Source organism: Physcomitrium patens, chromosome 7 (assembly GCF_059467195.1).
Source record: "Physcomitrium patens ecotype Gransden chromosome 7, ASM5946719v1, whole genome shotgun sequence".
Taxonomy (NCBI): Eukaryota; Viridiplantae; Streptophyta; class Bryopsida; order Funariales; family Funariaceae; genus Physcomitrium; species Physcomitrium patens.
Genome location: NC_143416.1, coordinates 14,112,924 through 14,130,283, shown reverse-complemented (window position 1 = coordinate 14,130,283; position 17,360 = coordinate 14,112,924). Strand labels below are relative to the sequence as shown.

General features: G+C 26.0%; 1 protein-coding gene across 1 annotated transcript; it reads right to left on the bottom strand.

Moving 5' to 3' along the window:
* Positions 1–1,605: 1,605 nt before the first annotated feature.
* Positions 1,606–2,959, bottom strand: LOC112284296 (superoxide dismutase [Fe], chloroplastic). The gene has a single exon (XM_024523987.3). The coding sequence runs from the start codon at positions 2,932–2,934 to the stop codon at positions 2,092–2,094; it is 843 nt and encodes a 280-aa protein (XP_024379755.1). The 5' UTR covers positions 2,935–2,959; the 3' UTR covers positions 1,606–2,091.
* Positions 2,960–17,360: the final 14,401 nt, after the last annotated feature.

Here is a 17,360-nt window from a genome sequence, read left to right as displayed (position 1 = left end):
TCACATGAATAAGTACAATTGCCTCTGAATTCATGGAGTCAAAAAAGCAAAAAACAAAACATTAAATTGTGATTGTACTGAATGCTACACTGCAGTTCTTCCTTGGCTACCAAAACTTGACCCGATTGTGTATCCGACGCTGTTGCCTATCACATGAATTTACAAGTCAATTCTAAGAGAACCAACTCAAGAATTTTACTGCAGCGAGCTCCGCGACTCAGAACCAAGACCATGCACGTCACTGAGTCCCCAAAAAACATCTTGTTCAATCTGTGGAAAGCTGGCTTTCTGGCCAATTTTTAAGACATGGGTGTAATCAACTTCTTCCCGTGAGTGGGCAGCTTCGAGAATAGATCCGAAGATGAATATGTGGCCAAGTGGTGCAACAATGATAATAATCAGATCAAAAGGTTATGTTAGGGATGCAATCCTACTTTAGAAGACCGTAGTAAGCAATCAGATTGTTTCGGTTTGCGTTTTTTGGTAATATTGCTTTGGAACTTGAGTCGAGGCCTGTCGAACCATGGCAGAAAAGTGGTTGTGAATAGACCAAGAACATCATTCCTCACTTATCTTTACATAAGGCAAAATCTGTTACTGTCAACATATTGGTAGGTGCAGTCTCAGGTATAGTGACTCTGGACAGTCAATTGTTTGCAAGACCCTATCAGTCGAGGGTTCATGTTCTTGTGGGGGAGATGACAACTACTTCCGAAAAGGTGAAGATCTTTGCTGGTGACCAGTCAATTGTTGTCTATGAGAAGTTGGAAGATATTTTCACGGCATAGCTGGGTTTCTCAGTTTGAGGATTTATGTTGGCAAACATTGAATATTGCTGGAAATTCAGCGGCACAAGATGTTCAGTCTGTTAATGCTCTCAACCGAGTATTGGAAAGACCACGGGTACTCACCAATGTAGACAGAAACTTTTTGTAGTTGATGGAGGATCACTGTTGACCGTTTGAAGACCCTATCCTCTCGCGGAGAACGGTTATTGTATTTTAAAAACATTCACTCACAAAATACATCTGGATACATACCTGGATCATTTGAATTGACATGCATGTGCACGAGCTTCGAGGTGAACACAGGAATTACTTGGGTGGTTCTTGAAGAGTCAAAATCCCAACATTTTTATTTTACTTTATGTTGAGTAGTGTCTCATAATTTAGTACAATTCAGTGCGGTGACACCACATTATAGCATTTCCTCTAAGAAAACTAAGACTAAATTCGTGTGTAAACACCGATTGCAATATTCAGTACAGGTTCAAATATGTGTTCAAACAAAAAAATAGCATACATTCCACAATCTGCACCTGTAAACATCTAGACATTACATTCTTCTGATATAGAAGTGAAAATCTTTCATTTCTACATGCAGCACGACTGTCATTAAATTCACTGGTTTTCGATTGCACTAAGTCCTTGTAGGAGTGCGCATCCCCTAAATTGTCACACCGATCGTTAAAATTATGGTGCACAAGAACGTCCAGACCACTAACTCGCGTCCTACGGGGCTAAAAATGCACATCATATGCTCGACCAAGCACATACTAAGTGCACACTCACAAGAAAACTAATTCATCAACTCACTGCTTCGATGTGAGGAACTTCTCTGCGAACACAGAACGAATCTCATTTCATTATATAGCGTAGGGAAATCCAACATCAACGCACGTAAGAACCAGAGACTCCACCTTCATGAACGTAATGACAAATATGAACCACTGTTCATTGAGACCCCTGTATGTTGGAGCAACGCAAATGCTCCTCACATAAAATAAAATCTAATATGACATCGCGCTACAGACGTTTCCAAGCAGCTGGAAAACACGCGACAAAATCGCACATCGAAGCATAAGTCCTGAAGTAATTCCCACAAACCTGGTTTCAAATTTGCAACCGAAGGCAAACTTTGCCCATGAGGAAGAAACAATAATCTATGAATCCTCCCCACAGTAAGACTCAATATGAACCTACCCCTAACTTCTACCATCGCTAAAAAGCTGCAAAAATGTGGAGCTTCAGGTTGAGGGTTTAAGGCTTAAGGTTTAACCAACAAACAAAAACACCGAAAACAGCAGACTATCTACAACTCAGAAGTGACGGGCTCCCCGTAATTGACAAAAGCCTTAGCTTGTGCAAGCCGCTCCCCTACTGCTTGCCACGACACCAAATTATCCAAAAACTTTGACAAATACTTCGGTCTCTGGTTATGGTAATCCAAATAGTAAGCATGCTCCCACACGTCCACAACCAACAAAGGAATATGATCCCACACAATGGGCGTGAGAGCGTTCGGCGTCTTGAGAATCTCAAGTTTCCCGTCCTTCCGCAGCACCAGCCACACCCATCCGGACCCAAATTGGGACCCAGCAGCTCTCTTGAACTGCTCCGCGAATTCCTTGTAGGAGACAAAATTGCTGGAAATGAGCTCCAGAAGCTCTCCCTGAGGCTCTCCGCCACCACTCGGAGACATAGACGACCAGAAAAACTCGTGGTTCCAAATCTGCCCGGCGTTATTAAAATAAGCTTTCGGATTCCCGTCGTTGTAAGCGGACAGCACCAGCTCGCTCAAATTCTGCCGCTCCGCCTCAGTGCCCTCTACCTGCTTGTTAAGATTGTCCACGTACGCCTTGTGGTGCTTGCCCCAGTGAAACTCCAGCGTCTCCTTGCTCATGTGAGGCTCCAATGCGTCCAGCTCGTAGGGTAGAGGCCGCAGCTGAAACTCAGCTCGTGGTGCCCGCATTCGCACGAGCCTCTTCCGCATAGTGGCCACATTCCCAATAGGGTTTCGAAGTGTGTTCGACGAAAAGACCGATCCTGCTAAGCTGCTGGTCGCCATAGCCTGATTCTCCCAAAGCTGAAACCTCACAACAACAACAACAACAACAACTCTCCTCAACGCAATCCCCGAAACCCTGAGCCCCATGCACTCACACAAACACACACTTTCTCTCTCTCGGTTTTAGGTCCTGCGATTATAGAGCCCGATCCCGCAGCATAAGATGATTCTTGATTGGATGGAGAATTGAGACTCGAACTTTCATCTCTATGAATGGATTGCATCCAATGTCAAGTAATAAGGCTTGCCTCGTGTGCTTCCTTGGACCCTAGTCGGACTTGATTGTTGGGTGGTAGATGCACTTGGCTCAAGTGTAGGTCTTGATTGTTTAAACCTTGGAAAAAAGTGGGAGTTGGCATCTAAAAAGGGATATAATTATTTTCCAAAATTGAAAATAAAACCAATGGTTTTATTTGATAGTAGAAACTTTTTTTTTTCTTTCTTTTTTGATAGAATAATGTTACTAATAATATTTCTCACTCTTGTTTTGTTTGTATTTGATCATATTTTTATTATTATTTTACATAATTTTATATATATTTCTTAAGTTTGAAAGAAATTAGAATAAACTATTATTATCTTAACATTCATTTTATAAAGTAGATAAGATATTACAAGTTTTTATATATTTTTTTATATTACTTCCATTAAGAATGTACAACAACTATAATAGTTACTTCACATTGTAGCATCTTATTATTCTATCTTGCTAAACTACCACTTTTATAGCTTAGAAATTTATAAGCCATCTAAAATATATTTCACCAAAAGAATTAAAATTAAAATCAAAAAATTAAAATCTAATTTATTTATTTGATTTGTAAAAATATCTTCTTGTCTATAATTCAATCATGATTTATAAATTATATATATATATATATATATATATATATATATTATATTTTAAACTTAGTCATCACTTCAAAAGACATTATGATAAAATTTTGTTTTATGGCATATCTTAATAGACTATTTAGTATCAAATCTCTTAAATTTGTGTGCTATTTTGATAATATAGATTTCTTATGTACTTATAAATTTTTTCTATGGTATTTAATTCAAAAACTATATACATCTTGTGATTTTAAATATAGTCAAATTCTAAATATTTTTACTTATAAAGATTTTTAAGAATTATAAAAATAATAATAATAATAATAATTAAAGATGGAATAATTGGTAGAATGTAGAAGTGTTAAAATTACTGCAAACAAGATAATAATTATCAACAATAATTTAATGATAAATAAACCACATCATCAAAAAATAGATTAAAAATATTTATACATATACAAATCAAATATAAAAAAATTAAAATAAAAGTCTAAAAATAAGGTATTTTAAGTATTTGATATAGGTCAAATTTTATTTATCTATATTTGAATTAATAAGTTTTTTTTTCTAAGAATAATATTTTTTGCTAAGTTTTTTTCAAAATAACAATGCTTCTACTTCCATGTGCTATATGCACAAAAAAAGATCAAAACATAATAGTTTTAAAAGTTTATAAAATTTTATATTTTTTATATTTTTTAAGTCATTTATTTTAAAGGCTCTCTCAAATATCTTTTAAAAACTAGCTATAAAAATATATATATATATATATATATATATATATATATTGGCCCTTTAAACTTAAAGATCTAAACTTGATTTTTATTTTATTTTGTTTTTGTAGGCTTCATGGTTTTAGTATTAAACATATATTTTTTTGTCCATATAGTATAAATCTATATGAATAGATTGTAAGATTTCAATATATGACTCATATTTGGTATCATAGAATAATATTAATGTGAAAATAATATCTTTGATATTAGATTTGAAATAGAATGATAAAAACCAATCTATGCTTCAATTTTTGGTGGTTGTAAAACTTGTTTCTAGAAGCTTGTATAAATGTGGAAAACATGAGTTTCAAAAATATTCTAAAATCTTATATCAACCCTGAATTCTAAACTTAAAATTTTCTATTCCAACCTATATCTATCTATAATGTTTGATCTATTTAGATTTTGATATATTTTTGAATTAAAATGAAGATATAAATCTTAGTTAGTTTTTAATCCTAAGAGTTTTAATAAAAATTTAAGATTCATAATTTTTTTATTTTATTTCCATTATTTTTTTTATATATTTGGTGTAGAATATTTTATCTTTTGATGAAAGGTGTCATGAATCAATTCCTTTGAAAATTCTATCATATCTTATATCTTATCTATCTTTAATTTTAGAAATATAAGATTAAAAATTTTACTTACCAAGATAAATAAATATTAAGTCAAAAACGGCCTTGATATATTTTGTTTTATCAAGAAAAAATATATTTTGTACCTCTATTTTGTGATTACTAGTTGATTTATAATAATATTTTTTTTGACATAAAGATTTCAAGACCTAACATGATTTTAAAGTAAATCACATATAAGAAATTTTTAATAAAATAATTTTAATAATGTTTAATCTTTGATCTAATTTTTTAAAATGCTATTTAAAATATTGTATCTTTAAAATAAAATTAAATGGAGAATTTGTAAAAACATATATAAGATTAAAATTTCAGTTTTATTTTTTATATTAAATCGGAATTATTTATTATTTTTTTCAAAACTTTTAAGAAAATTAATAAATTTATTTAATTTAAAAATAGAAATTAAGATATTTAGATTAAATATCTTGTTTACTATGTTGCTTTCTATTTAGAGAATTTTTGATTCTATTATTTACTGCCAAGACCTTGTATTTCTAAATACTTTAAAAACTTAAAATTATATTTTGATAAACCTTAAACTATTTATTACATCTTTTAGTTTATAACTTGTAAGTTTTGCAACGTCTCTTGTGAAGATAGATTGAGATTTAATTTTACATTAGGTATGGTATCATTAAAAAAAAGTTGTAAATCACAGATTTCATTGAAGTTATTTTTCTTTAAGAAATTTTTTAGCAATTGAGATTAATTATTAGATTTCTAACAAAAAAATAAAATTATAGATTAATTTAAAGAATGGTATTAATTTTATAAAAATTTATGTTTGTATAATTACTATTTATACAAAAAACAAAATCTTGAATATTTCTTATTAATATGTTTGTTGAATTGCTATTAATTCTATTGAATTACATTTTTTCTAAGATAATCATTTTCAAATTATTATAATATATATATATATATATATATATGACATGTCTTATCTAATTATTTCAATATTGGATCTAAGTGAAAGAATACAACTTACAATCAATATTCAAGTTTCATTTGAGAATAAAGCAATTACATTTTGAATCCATATGTATATTTTGTTTATATTTTTTTTATATTTTTTTTATATTTTTTAATGAAAATTTTAGATTATATTAGAAATGACTCTATAATAAAAATATATGTTTTAGAAGGTTAAGCACTACATATTTTTTCAACTTTATAAGATATGCAAACACAGCCTTGTTTTTTTTGTTTTGTTTTGTTTTGTTTTGTATTTTTTAAGAGTTATTTAGCAGCTTCAAAAATAAGAATTTAACAAAAAAATTATATACTCTTATGATATCATTTTAAAAATAAAAACTACATGTCATTAATTATGTATCATTTTTTCATACTTATATATTTACCAACAATCAAATTCATCTAATTTAATTGCTTTCAATATAAATTTACCAACTTAAATTTGGTTTGATTCTAATTTTTTGATAGTAGATTTTTTAAGTTAAAAAATTATATTTTTTATATTATATTAAGACTAAAATAAGTAAAAAAATAATTGAGGTTTTTTATTTTGTTATATTGTAATATTTATTTATAATACATGTTTTATTCAATTTAAATCTATCTTTGATATATTCTAATTATAAATTCACTAAGTATTATCATATAATATTATTTTTAAAGTTTTTAGTTACTTTTTCATAACAAAGATTTTTTTTTTTTTTTTTTTTTTTTTACCTCTACTTCCTTTTATAAGTTACAAATTGTATTAGACATACATTCTTTGTATTAGACATACATACTCAAGTTATTTTTTAAGATATTAAAAATAGGGAAAAATTCTTGAATCAATAGATAAATTCTTTTATTCAAAACATAATATTTTTTAAAGTATATTTACTTTTTTATATTTAATATTTTAAATTAATTTTTTTAAAATTATATAAAAATAGATTTGAAAAGTAAATTTTAAATACTTCACATGACATTAAAAACATAGATAAAAGAAGTTAAAAGAAATAAATGACTAATATCAATAAATTTTGGAAGAAAAATAATTTTATATACTAATAATATTTTTAAAGTTTAATTTTTTAAGAAAATAGAAAAAATAATAAAAAAGCGATCATCATAAGAATTCTGATTTGTAGAATCACAAGTTAAAAAATTTAGGTTGCTACAACTATTACAATGTCAAATAAAAATATAGATTTTTGGAGAAAATATATATATTTTTTAAATAGATAGTAGAGTACAACTTATTTCAAATTAAATCTTATAAAGATTATCAATATTTGGAAATATTTTTAAATGCAAATGTTATATTTAATTTCTTCATAAGTGAGTTATTTGAAAACAATTATGAAAGCTTCAATCATTATCAAATAAATGATAGTCTTTCTACTAAGGTTTGGGACAATATTAATAGCTTAAAGGACCTATCAACTATTATAATGTAGAATATAAATAATAATTTGTAGAAAATTCTACATTTTAAATTTTTTATTCTAACAATTTAAAAAACAACTTCTTCTAAAATATAAATAACTCCTTCTAAAAATATATCATAATATAGAAAAAAATTAAATTATTTAAAATAATTTATTACAACTAAATATATAAAAATAGATTTTTTAAAAATATTAAAAAATATTTTTAGGTGTGGATTAAATCTATAGGTATTTTTAATTATATTATGTGAGTAAAACAACTTCTATGCTATGTTATAAAAAATATATTTAAAGATAATTATTTTTTATTTTTTATTATCTTTGGACTCTCTTAATTCTTGCTATGGATAAAATTAACTCAATTTTCACATATTTTTTAAAAATAAAAGAGTTAAATTATAATCTTAAATTTTTATTTGTTAAATATTATTATTTATTTGTATTATATATTAATATTTAATATTTTATATTCTTAATCCTTATTCATATATATATATATATATATATATATATATTTATTGCATAATTTTTCTAATTTACTATCATATAAGTATTACAAATATAATCAATATTAGTTATTATATGGATAAAAGAAGTTAAGTAGAATTCAATAAAAGTATGTAAATTATTTTCTATCTTATGGACTAGCTTCTAAAAAGCTTTATAGATATAAATTTGATTTTATAGATGTTTATAGGTGATTTTCAGGTTAAAAACCATACCAATAAGTTGTCTACTTGTAGTACAAATTAGCCAAACAACACTTATATAAGAAACTTATCTTAAAAGTTAGACACATGTTCTGCAAATTGGACATGTGTTGAAGGTCTTATAATTTTTTTTTATATAGTTTCCAATTAGATAGTATATACAGAGGCAAAAGAAAAGCCTTCTCCACTCTTATCAACTCTTTTCAGGCTTTTGGTCTAGTTTTAGGAGTCTTTAGTTTTTTAGTCTTTGATAGTAACAATTCTAGTTTCTTCTTCAGGATACTTACTTTTTGTATTTATTTTGTGTCATCTCTCTTTGATATATGTCTCATTTATTTATTTATAATCTTTGAGTTCTTGTTCTTTCTAAATTCATAAAAATACACTTATTATATCAAAGCATTGTCTTTTCTTCATCAAGAATGAATTATTCTTTTCTCTTGATAAGACATAAGTATATAGAAAATGTGGATTATTCTTCTTTACATTGACATTATTTTAAAGTTTTCTCTTTTATATGTCTCAAGTAATATTAAAAAACTTCTTTTTTATTGTGTTATTATAACAAAGCTTCTTAAAATAAAGAAGATAATGTTACAAATGCCTGAAAAATTAAATGAGTGAATGCTTGCAATACATCAACTCAATTTATTACTACAAGATATAATAAGAATGATTAGAGAATCAAGAATTATCTTATTTGATAAGTTTGATGGTATAAGAGTAAAATTTTAAGCATTCATCAATTAAATACAATTGGTAATATAGCTTTAACTTCAAAGTTATCCAACTCTAAGATTTTAAGTCAATTTTATTGGAATATTACTCTTAAGTATTAATTTATCTTGGTTGTTATTTTTTTTTTAAACAACATAATCCAATATTTGATAATTTGGAGGCTTTTTAGAAAGAATTTTAATCCATGTATAGAAAATATATGATAAATTTTATTGCAATTAAGAAGATTAGTATTTTTTGATAATATAATTTTTTAATCATATTTTATGCTTTATAATTTTGATATTAAAGAAAATGACATTATTTTTGTTAGCCAATTTTCTATAAATTCTAATATGAAGTAAAAAAAATTGATGCTAAATTCTTTGATCTTCAAAATATTGAAAAAAATAATTAAATTTATTATGAAGTGTGATAATAAACTTTATGAATTTTTATTTGAGAGTGATACAAGTGAGCTACTATGTTTTTGTAATTTTACAGCAATAATAATATCTTTAGAATACATACATTTAGAAGTAGAAGACATGTAAATTGACGTGATATAGTCTAAATGTCTTCGTTAGTAAAAAAAAAAGATTCAATGTTGTCAAGAAAGAGTGTGCATATATTAAAAAGAACCTAAGCATTTTACTTAAAATTATCCATACAAGCAATGCAACTATAAAAATAAGAATTATGGTTGTCAAAAAAGACAATATGTTAGAAAATAAATTTGTCTAGCTACAATAAGACTTATGCAAATAGAATGTTATACAATATCTAGTGAAAGTTCTACTTTCTTTTGAAAATCCTATTCTTGATTGAAAAGAAATGTTTATTTAAAAAATTAAATTTATAAAGCATCTACTTTACTAGATTCAAGAGCCTTAGCTATTTTTTAGATAAGAACTTTGTAAAAAGTTATAAAATATCTTTAATACAAAAGATTAAACATGTGCATGTAGAAGTCATAGATGATGATTTGTAGTCTTTTGAAGATTTTATTTATGAAACCATTCTTATTGATGTAGCAACAAAAAGTCATAATAGCTTAGTGATATTAAATATTATTAGATCTTTCTTTAATCTAGTCATTTTAGGTTTATTATGGCTAAAAAGATATATATATTTTTATATATTTGATTTCTTATAGTCTCAATTATTTTAAAGCATACTTAAAACTTTTATTAATTAAATAAAGATTATTTTTCTAATTTAAATATTTTTTTTTAAAGATACAAGAGCTTTCATGCATGTTGCAAAAAAAAAGATCACTTTTTGTTATTTATTCCATTCATTCCTAATGGTGTAAAGACTTCAAATAGCATTCCAATCTAATATCAAGTTCATTAAGAAGTTTTGTAAAAACATAATATAGATATACTTCTAAAATATTGTTCTTATAATTACTTGATTGACCATCAAGAAAGAATTCAACTACCATTTACACTAATCTATAATTTATTACAAAATGAGCAGACTAAATTTAAGAAATATATTAAGAAAAACCTAGCTAAGAAATTCATGTCATTTATTATATTAAATATATTAAAAAATTCATATGTCATTCAAAATTTCTAACAAGAATTTTTATCTTCTTTGAAGAAAAAAAAAAAAAAAATTCATAAAAATATATATAGATTATTAAGGATTTAACAAGATTACTATTACAAATAGATATCTTTTATTGTTGATATCAAGACCGCTTGATTAATTAAATAAATTTAAGATACACACAAAATTAGATATATTAAAAGCATATAATTTGGTATATATTAAAAAAAGAGATAAATGTAAGATTATGTTTTGAATTACTTATGGATAATTTGAATATAATGTCATATTTTTGAATATATAATTAAAGTAGTTGATTTTTAATGTCTAATAAATTATATTTAAAAAAAAATTATTATTTATTTTCTAAATAATATTTTAATGTATTCTAAGAATACAAAAAAAAATAAAAACTTCATATTTGTTGAGTATGAAAAAAATTTATAGATGTAAGATGTCACAGATATATATCTACTAAGATTATTACTTAAGTAATATGAATAGATAGAAATAGATAAAAATAAATTAATTTCATATTACTTTCTAAAAAAACTTCTTAAAAGCTTCTTAGATAATGTTTTGACTTTACATGTGTTTGTAGTTGATTGGTAGGTTAAAAATTTGATCAACAAGCTTTCTATATGCCACACATATTGATAGCTTACAGAATAAGCTAACTATGTGGCACCCATATAGAAAACTTGCTTTATAAGTTAAGATACATGTCATGCAAAGTCAACACGTTTTTGGAGGTCCTATAGAATGTTGCTACATAGATCCTAGGTAGATAGTATATATAGAGACAAGAGTGAAGCCTTCTTCACTCTTCTCAATTCTTTTTTTGCTTCTAGTCTAATTTCAAGAGTCTATAGTTTCCTTGTCTTTTGGCAATAATCATTCTAATTTTCTTTTTAATATATATATATATATATATATATATATTTATTTATTTATTTTTATTTTATCATATTTCTTTAATAGAGTCTCACTTGTTCATTTATTTTTATTAAGTTCTTGTTCAATTTGATAAGAACAAGAACTTAATAAAAATAAATGATATACTTACAATATCAAAGCTTTATCTTTTCTTAATTAAGAGTAGATTATTTCTTTTTTTCATAAGACTTAAGCATATTAGAAGTTACAAATTACTCTCTTTTAAATTGATATTATTCTTAATATTTTTTCTTTGTTTTTAAGTCTTTTCTTCTATTTATCTTAAATAATATTAAACATCTTCCTTTTTTTAAGGATTATCATGGCAAAGCTTCTTGAAATGAAAAAAGCAATAGCAAAAATCTAAGAAAAATTAAAAAAATTAATTCTTATGATTCATTAGCTCAATTTACCATCACATGGAACAATAAGAATAGAAGGGAACAAAGATATAGAGTTGATTGGAGCTGCTTCAATATCTACTTCAAATCATGTTCCTTTTCTTATAGTGGAATATCCTTCCAATATTAGAAAATCAAGGATTCCACTACTTAAGAAGTTTGATGGCATAAGATCCAAGTTTTGAGGGTTTATCAATCAAGTATAATTTGTGATTGAACTTCAACTCCAAAGCTATCTAACTTTAGGATCACAAGTTACATTTATTAGTACATTCCTTAGAAGTTTAGCATTATCATGGTTTTTATCTTTTTTTGAATAATAAGAACTAATATTGGATAATCAAAAGGCTTTTTTAAAGAGTTTCAATCTATGTACAAAGAACATGATACAATTTGTGTTGCAACTAATAAGATCCATATTTTGTAACAAGGCAATTAATCAATAATATTATATGCTTCAAAATTTTGACAACTTGCAATTCATATTAAGTGCAATGATGCTACACTTAATAGCCAATTTTTTTTATAGATTACAATATGAGGTAAAAAAATTGATGCTCAACTTATTTGATCCTCAAACATTGAGTCAAACAATTGACTTTGCTATGGGGTGTAACAATTGATTTTTTGAATTTTGATCTTAGAATCACATAAGTGTCCTTCAATATTATTATAATTCAATAATAATTCCAATGTCTTCTTAACATATACATTTGAAAGTAGAGGATATAAAAATTGATTCGGTACATTTCAAACCTCTTATTGAACAAAAAAAGATTTTTTGTCATTAAAAAAGATTGTACTTATATTGTAGAGAACCTAAGCATACTTCTTAACATTGTCCAAAGTAGTAACACAACTACAAAATAAGAAATATGATATGTTGGAAAACGAGTTTTTCTAGCTACAATAGGAACCGTATGATTGGAACATTGTACAATACTTAATGAAGGTTATATTCTCTTTTTAGAATCTTTTCTTTATTTTATAATAAATATTATTTTAGAACCTAAACATTATAAAGCCTCTACTTTGTTAGATTCAAGAGCCTCAATATATTTCTTAGATGAAGAATTTGTTAAGAGACATAATATACTTTTAGTGAAGAAAATTAAATTTGTTCACGTAGAATTCAAAGATAGTCATCCATTATCTTTCGAAAATATAAGTCATGAAATCCGTCCTATAGAAGTAATAAATAATAGTTATAGTAGCTTTGTAATATTTAATATCACTAAATCTCTTTCTAATCCAATCATTTTAGATTTATCATGGCTAAAGAAATATAATCCAAAAATAGATTGGATTTCTTATAGTTTTGACTTTTCTAAAAATATAATTAAGAGTATAGTTGAATAAGTAAAAAGTTATAAGTCTAGTGTAATTAAACCTATATTTATAGGTGCAAGAGCTTTCTTGTATATTACAAAAGAAAGATTATCTAAAGTCATTTATATTGCACCTATTTCTGATCTTGAAAAGACTTCAAGTGGCATTTCAAGCCAATATTAAGATTTCAAGATATATTTGAGAAGAAGAATGAAGATACTATACCAAAACATTGTCTTTGTGATTATCTAATTGACCTTCAAGAAAGAGCTCAACTACCATTTGGACATATTTACAATTTATCACAAAATGAGTTGGCTGAATTCAAAGAGTATAGTGAAGAAAATTTGACCAAGAACTTCATATGCCATTCCAAATCTCTAATAGAAGCTCTAATTTTATTTGTGAAGAAAAAAAATAGATCATTGTGGATGTGTATCGATTATCAAGGATTCAATAAAATTACCATAAAAAATAGGTACTTACTACTTTTAAAATCTAGATTTTTTGATTAATTGAATCAAATTAAGATCTTTAAAAATATGGATCTACAAAGAGCATATAATTTAGTATATATCAAAAAAAGACATGAATGGAAGACTATATTTCAAATAAAGTATGGATATTTTGAAAACAATGTTATACCTTTTGGACCTACAAATGCACTAGCAACTTTTCAACATCTAATAAATGATGTTTTACGAATAATTTTAGATGATTTTCTTATCTATTACATAGATGAAATCTTAATTTATTCTAAAAACATAAAAGAACATGAACTTCATGTTTGTTGTATGTTACAAAAACTAAGAGAAGCAAGACTCTATATCAAGATAGAGAAATATGCATTCCACACTACTCAAGTCAACTTCTTAGGATACATTATTTCAAGTGATAGACTTATGATGGATCCTAAAAAATTTCAAACTATAATGGATTGGAAGATCTCATAAACAATAAGAGATGTCTAATGTTTTTTGAAATTTGCCAACTACCATTGGATCTTTATCAAAAAATTCTCTTAAATTATAGTTTTACTTATATATTTGACTTATAAAGACAAACTTCAATGAAATCAAGAAGTAGAAGCAATATTTGAAGCTTTGAAGACAATCTTTATTTCTATATCAATCTTATATTGCATTGACTTTTCAAAGCCATTTCTTATAGAAACAAATACATCAAAATTTGCTTTGAGTGCCATATTATTACAAATAGAAATAAATAATAAAATTTATTTTATAGCTTTTTATTCAAGAAAAATTTTAATAGCTGAGATCAATTATGAGATTTACAATAAAAGACTTCTTACTATTGTGGAATTGTTTAAAAAATGGAGCCATTATCTAGAAGATGCTTCTATTCTAGTCATTATTTATATTGATGTCATAGACATACATAGATACTTTAATAAATACCTATATAATTAGATATGACTAAAAAAAGTAAATAAAAATAGAATAATTTTATAAGACCTTTTAAAAAAGATTCATAGACACTGCTTTGACTCTACATATGTTTATAGTTGATTGGTAGGTTAGAAACTTAATCAACAAGTTAATCACATATTGATAGCTTGTAGAATAAGCTAACTATGTGACACACATATAAAAAACTTACCTAGTAAGTTAAGATACATGTCTTGTAAAGTTAACATGTTTTGGAAGTCTTGTAGGACATTGCTACATAGCTCTTAATTAAGAATATATATGGAAGCAAGAATGAAATCTTCACTCTTCTCAATACCTTTCTAGTCCTTAGTCTTATTCTAAGACTTTCTAATTTTCTTGTTTTTGGCAATATCCATTCTAATTTAATATTATATCATCTTTGAGTGACTTTTTAGTTCCTTTCAATGATACATAAGTATATTAAGGATTTTTTTTTTTTGGATTCATGTCCTTGATAGTTTAACAAGACTACCAACCTATTATTTTTATCTTGTTTTAGAAGTAAGTAGATTACTTTGCTTCTATTATTGTATTTTAAAGATTATAGACTATCCACCTTTAAACAAAAACATTATTTTCTAACACTGATCTTTTCCTTAAAAAGATTGGATTATCCCTCTTTGTGGAAATTTTTATTAGAGATTGTAGATTACCCTCTTTTAATTTAAATTTTTGAATTTCTTTGAGTTTTCTATAGAAAGAAAGATTATAGATGCTACTTTTAGCAAAAATGAGAATAAATTTGTAATTATTATAGATCTCCATGAGCTTGTCAATACTCTAAGAGTAAAAAGCTCACATATCTCCAACATGAATCATCAAGATATTATGCCTATGCCTACGAAAAAAATTTAGAATCTGCAACAAGAAGTTGTATAATTGAAAGAAGTAAGTAGATTGACTTCACAACCAAATCTAAAGAATTTTGCTTCTACAAGTATGACAAACACAAGGATTAGTATGCATGAAAAGTTTAATGGAACAAGATCAAAATTTTGAGGATTTTTGCAATGAATCAAGCTCTATCTAAGGTTCTATCTTTTCCAATATTCAAATGGATTTACTCTAGTCAAATTCATAGGTGCACTTCTATCAAAAAATGCTCTCTTTTATTTTTTACTTTTAATGCAAAAAGATTTTTGACTTTTTTATAATTTGAATTCATTCTTAAAGGTGTTTATAGCCACATTTGAAGAAAGTGATCGAAAAAGAGTAGCAGAGACCAAACTCTTATCTTTATGACAAGGATCACAATCACCCACCATATATATTATTGAATTCCAAAACCTTACTTGCGACATGGAGAAGAATGACAAAGCCTTTATCAATCAATTTTGATATGGATTGAAGAATAGTATCAAAGATTTATTATTAATAATACAAAATATAAAATCATTGGAATAATTCATTACTCAAGCCATTACATGTGACAATTGAATATTTGAAAGATGTCAAGAACAAAGATTTGGCCAAAAAAGAAAAAATCAAATAAAGACGGAATCTCCTAAATTTTCAAAAACTTATTCATTAAGGCCAAAACCAATGCAAATTGATATAATATATTTTAAATCTCTTACAGAGCAAAAAAAAATTGACAATATTAAAAGGGCTTATGCTTATAATATGGAGAAACTAAATATACTACTCAATATTATCCAAAAAAACACCACAATCACAAAATAAAAAGTAAGATTGCCAAAGAAGATAATATGTAAAAAAAAAAGTTGCTTCAGCAACAATAGAAATTGGGCGCTTAGAATCATGTGCAATATCTAGTAAAGGTCCTATTCTCTCCTCTAATCTCTCATCTTATTTTATAATAGAAGTCTATTTAGGACCAAAAAATCATAAAATCTTAGCTTTGTTGGATTCACAAGCTTCAGCCTATTTTATTAATAAAGACTTTGTTAAAAAATAAGATATATATTTTGTTAAGAAAATCAAATCTATATAGGTAGAAGTAATAGATGGATATTTTTTGTCTTTCAGGAATGTTACACATGAAACTATTCTTATAGAAATAGTAACTAGTGCTCACAATAGTTTAGTAATATTTAATGTGATTGAATCTTCTTCTAATTCAATTATTTTAGGATTATTGTGGCTAAAAAGATATAATCCTCATATAGATTGGATTTCTTGTAATCTTGATTTTTTCTATAGTTTAGGCCAAGATCTTGTTAGGAAAGTACAAATTCATAAGTCTTGTATATTCAAACCATTATTGGTAGGTGCAAGAACTTTCATGCATGCTACAAATGAAAGGCCATCTTTTGCTATATATGCCATGTCCATTACAGATGGTGAAAAGATATCAAGTGATATTCTTAGCTAATATCAAGATTTTCAAGATGTTTTTGAAAAAAAAAAAAAAAAAAATTCTTCCAAAGCATTGTCTTTATGATTATTCTATTGATCTTCAAAAAAGAACTCAATTACCATTTGGACCAATCTATAGCCTATTATAAAATGAGTTGGCTACACTCAAAGAATACATTAATGAGAAATTAGCTAAGAACTTCATACACTATTCTAAATCTCCAACTAGAGCTCTTATTTTATTTTTGAAGAAAAAAAATGGATCTCTATAGATGTATATGGACTATCAAGGACTTGATAAGATCACAATCAAGAATAAGTATCATCTACATTTGATTTCAAGACTTCTTGATCAACTAAATCAAGCAAAGATATATACAAAAATAGATCTATAAGAAGCATATAACCTGGTGTGTAACAAAGATGGAAATGAATGG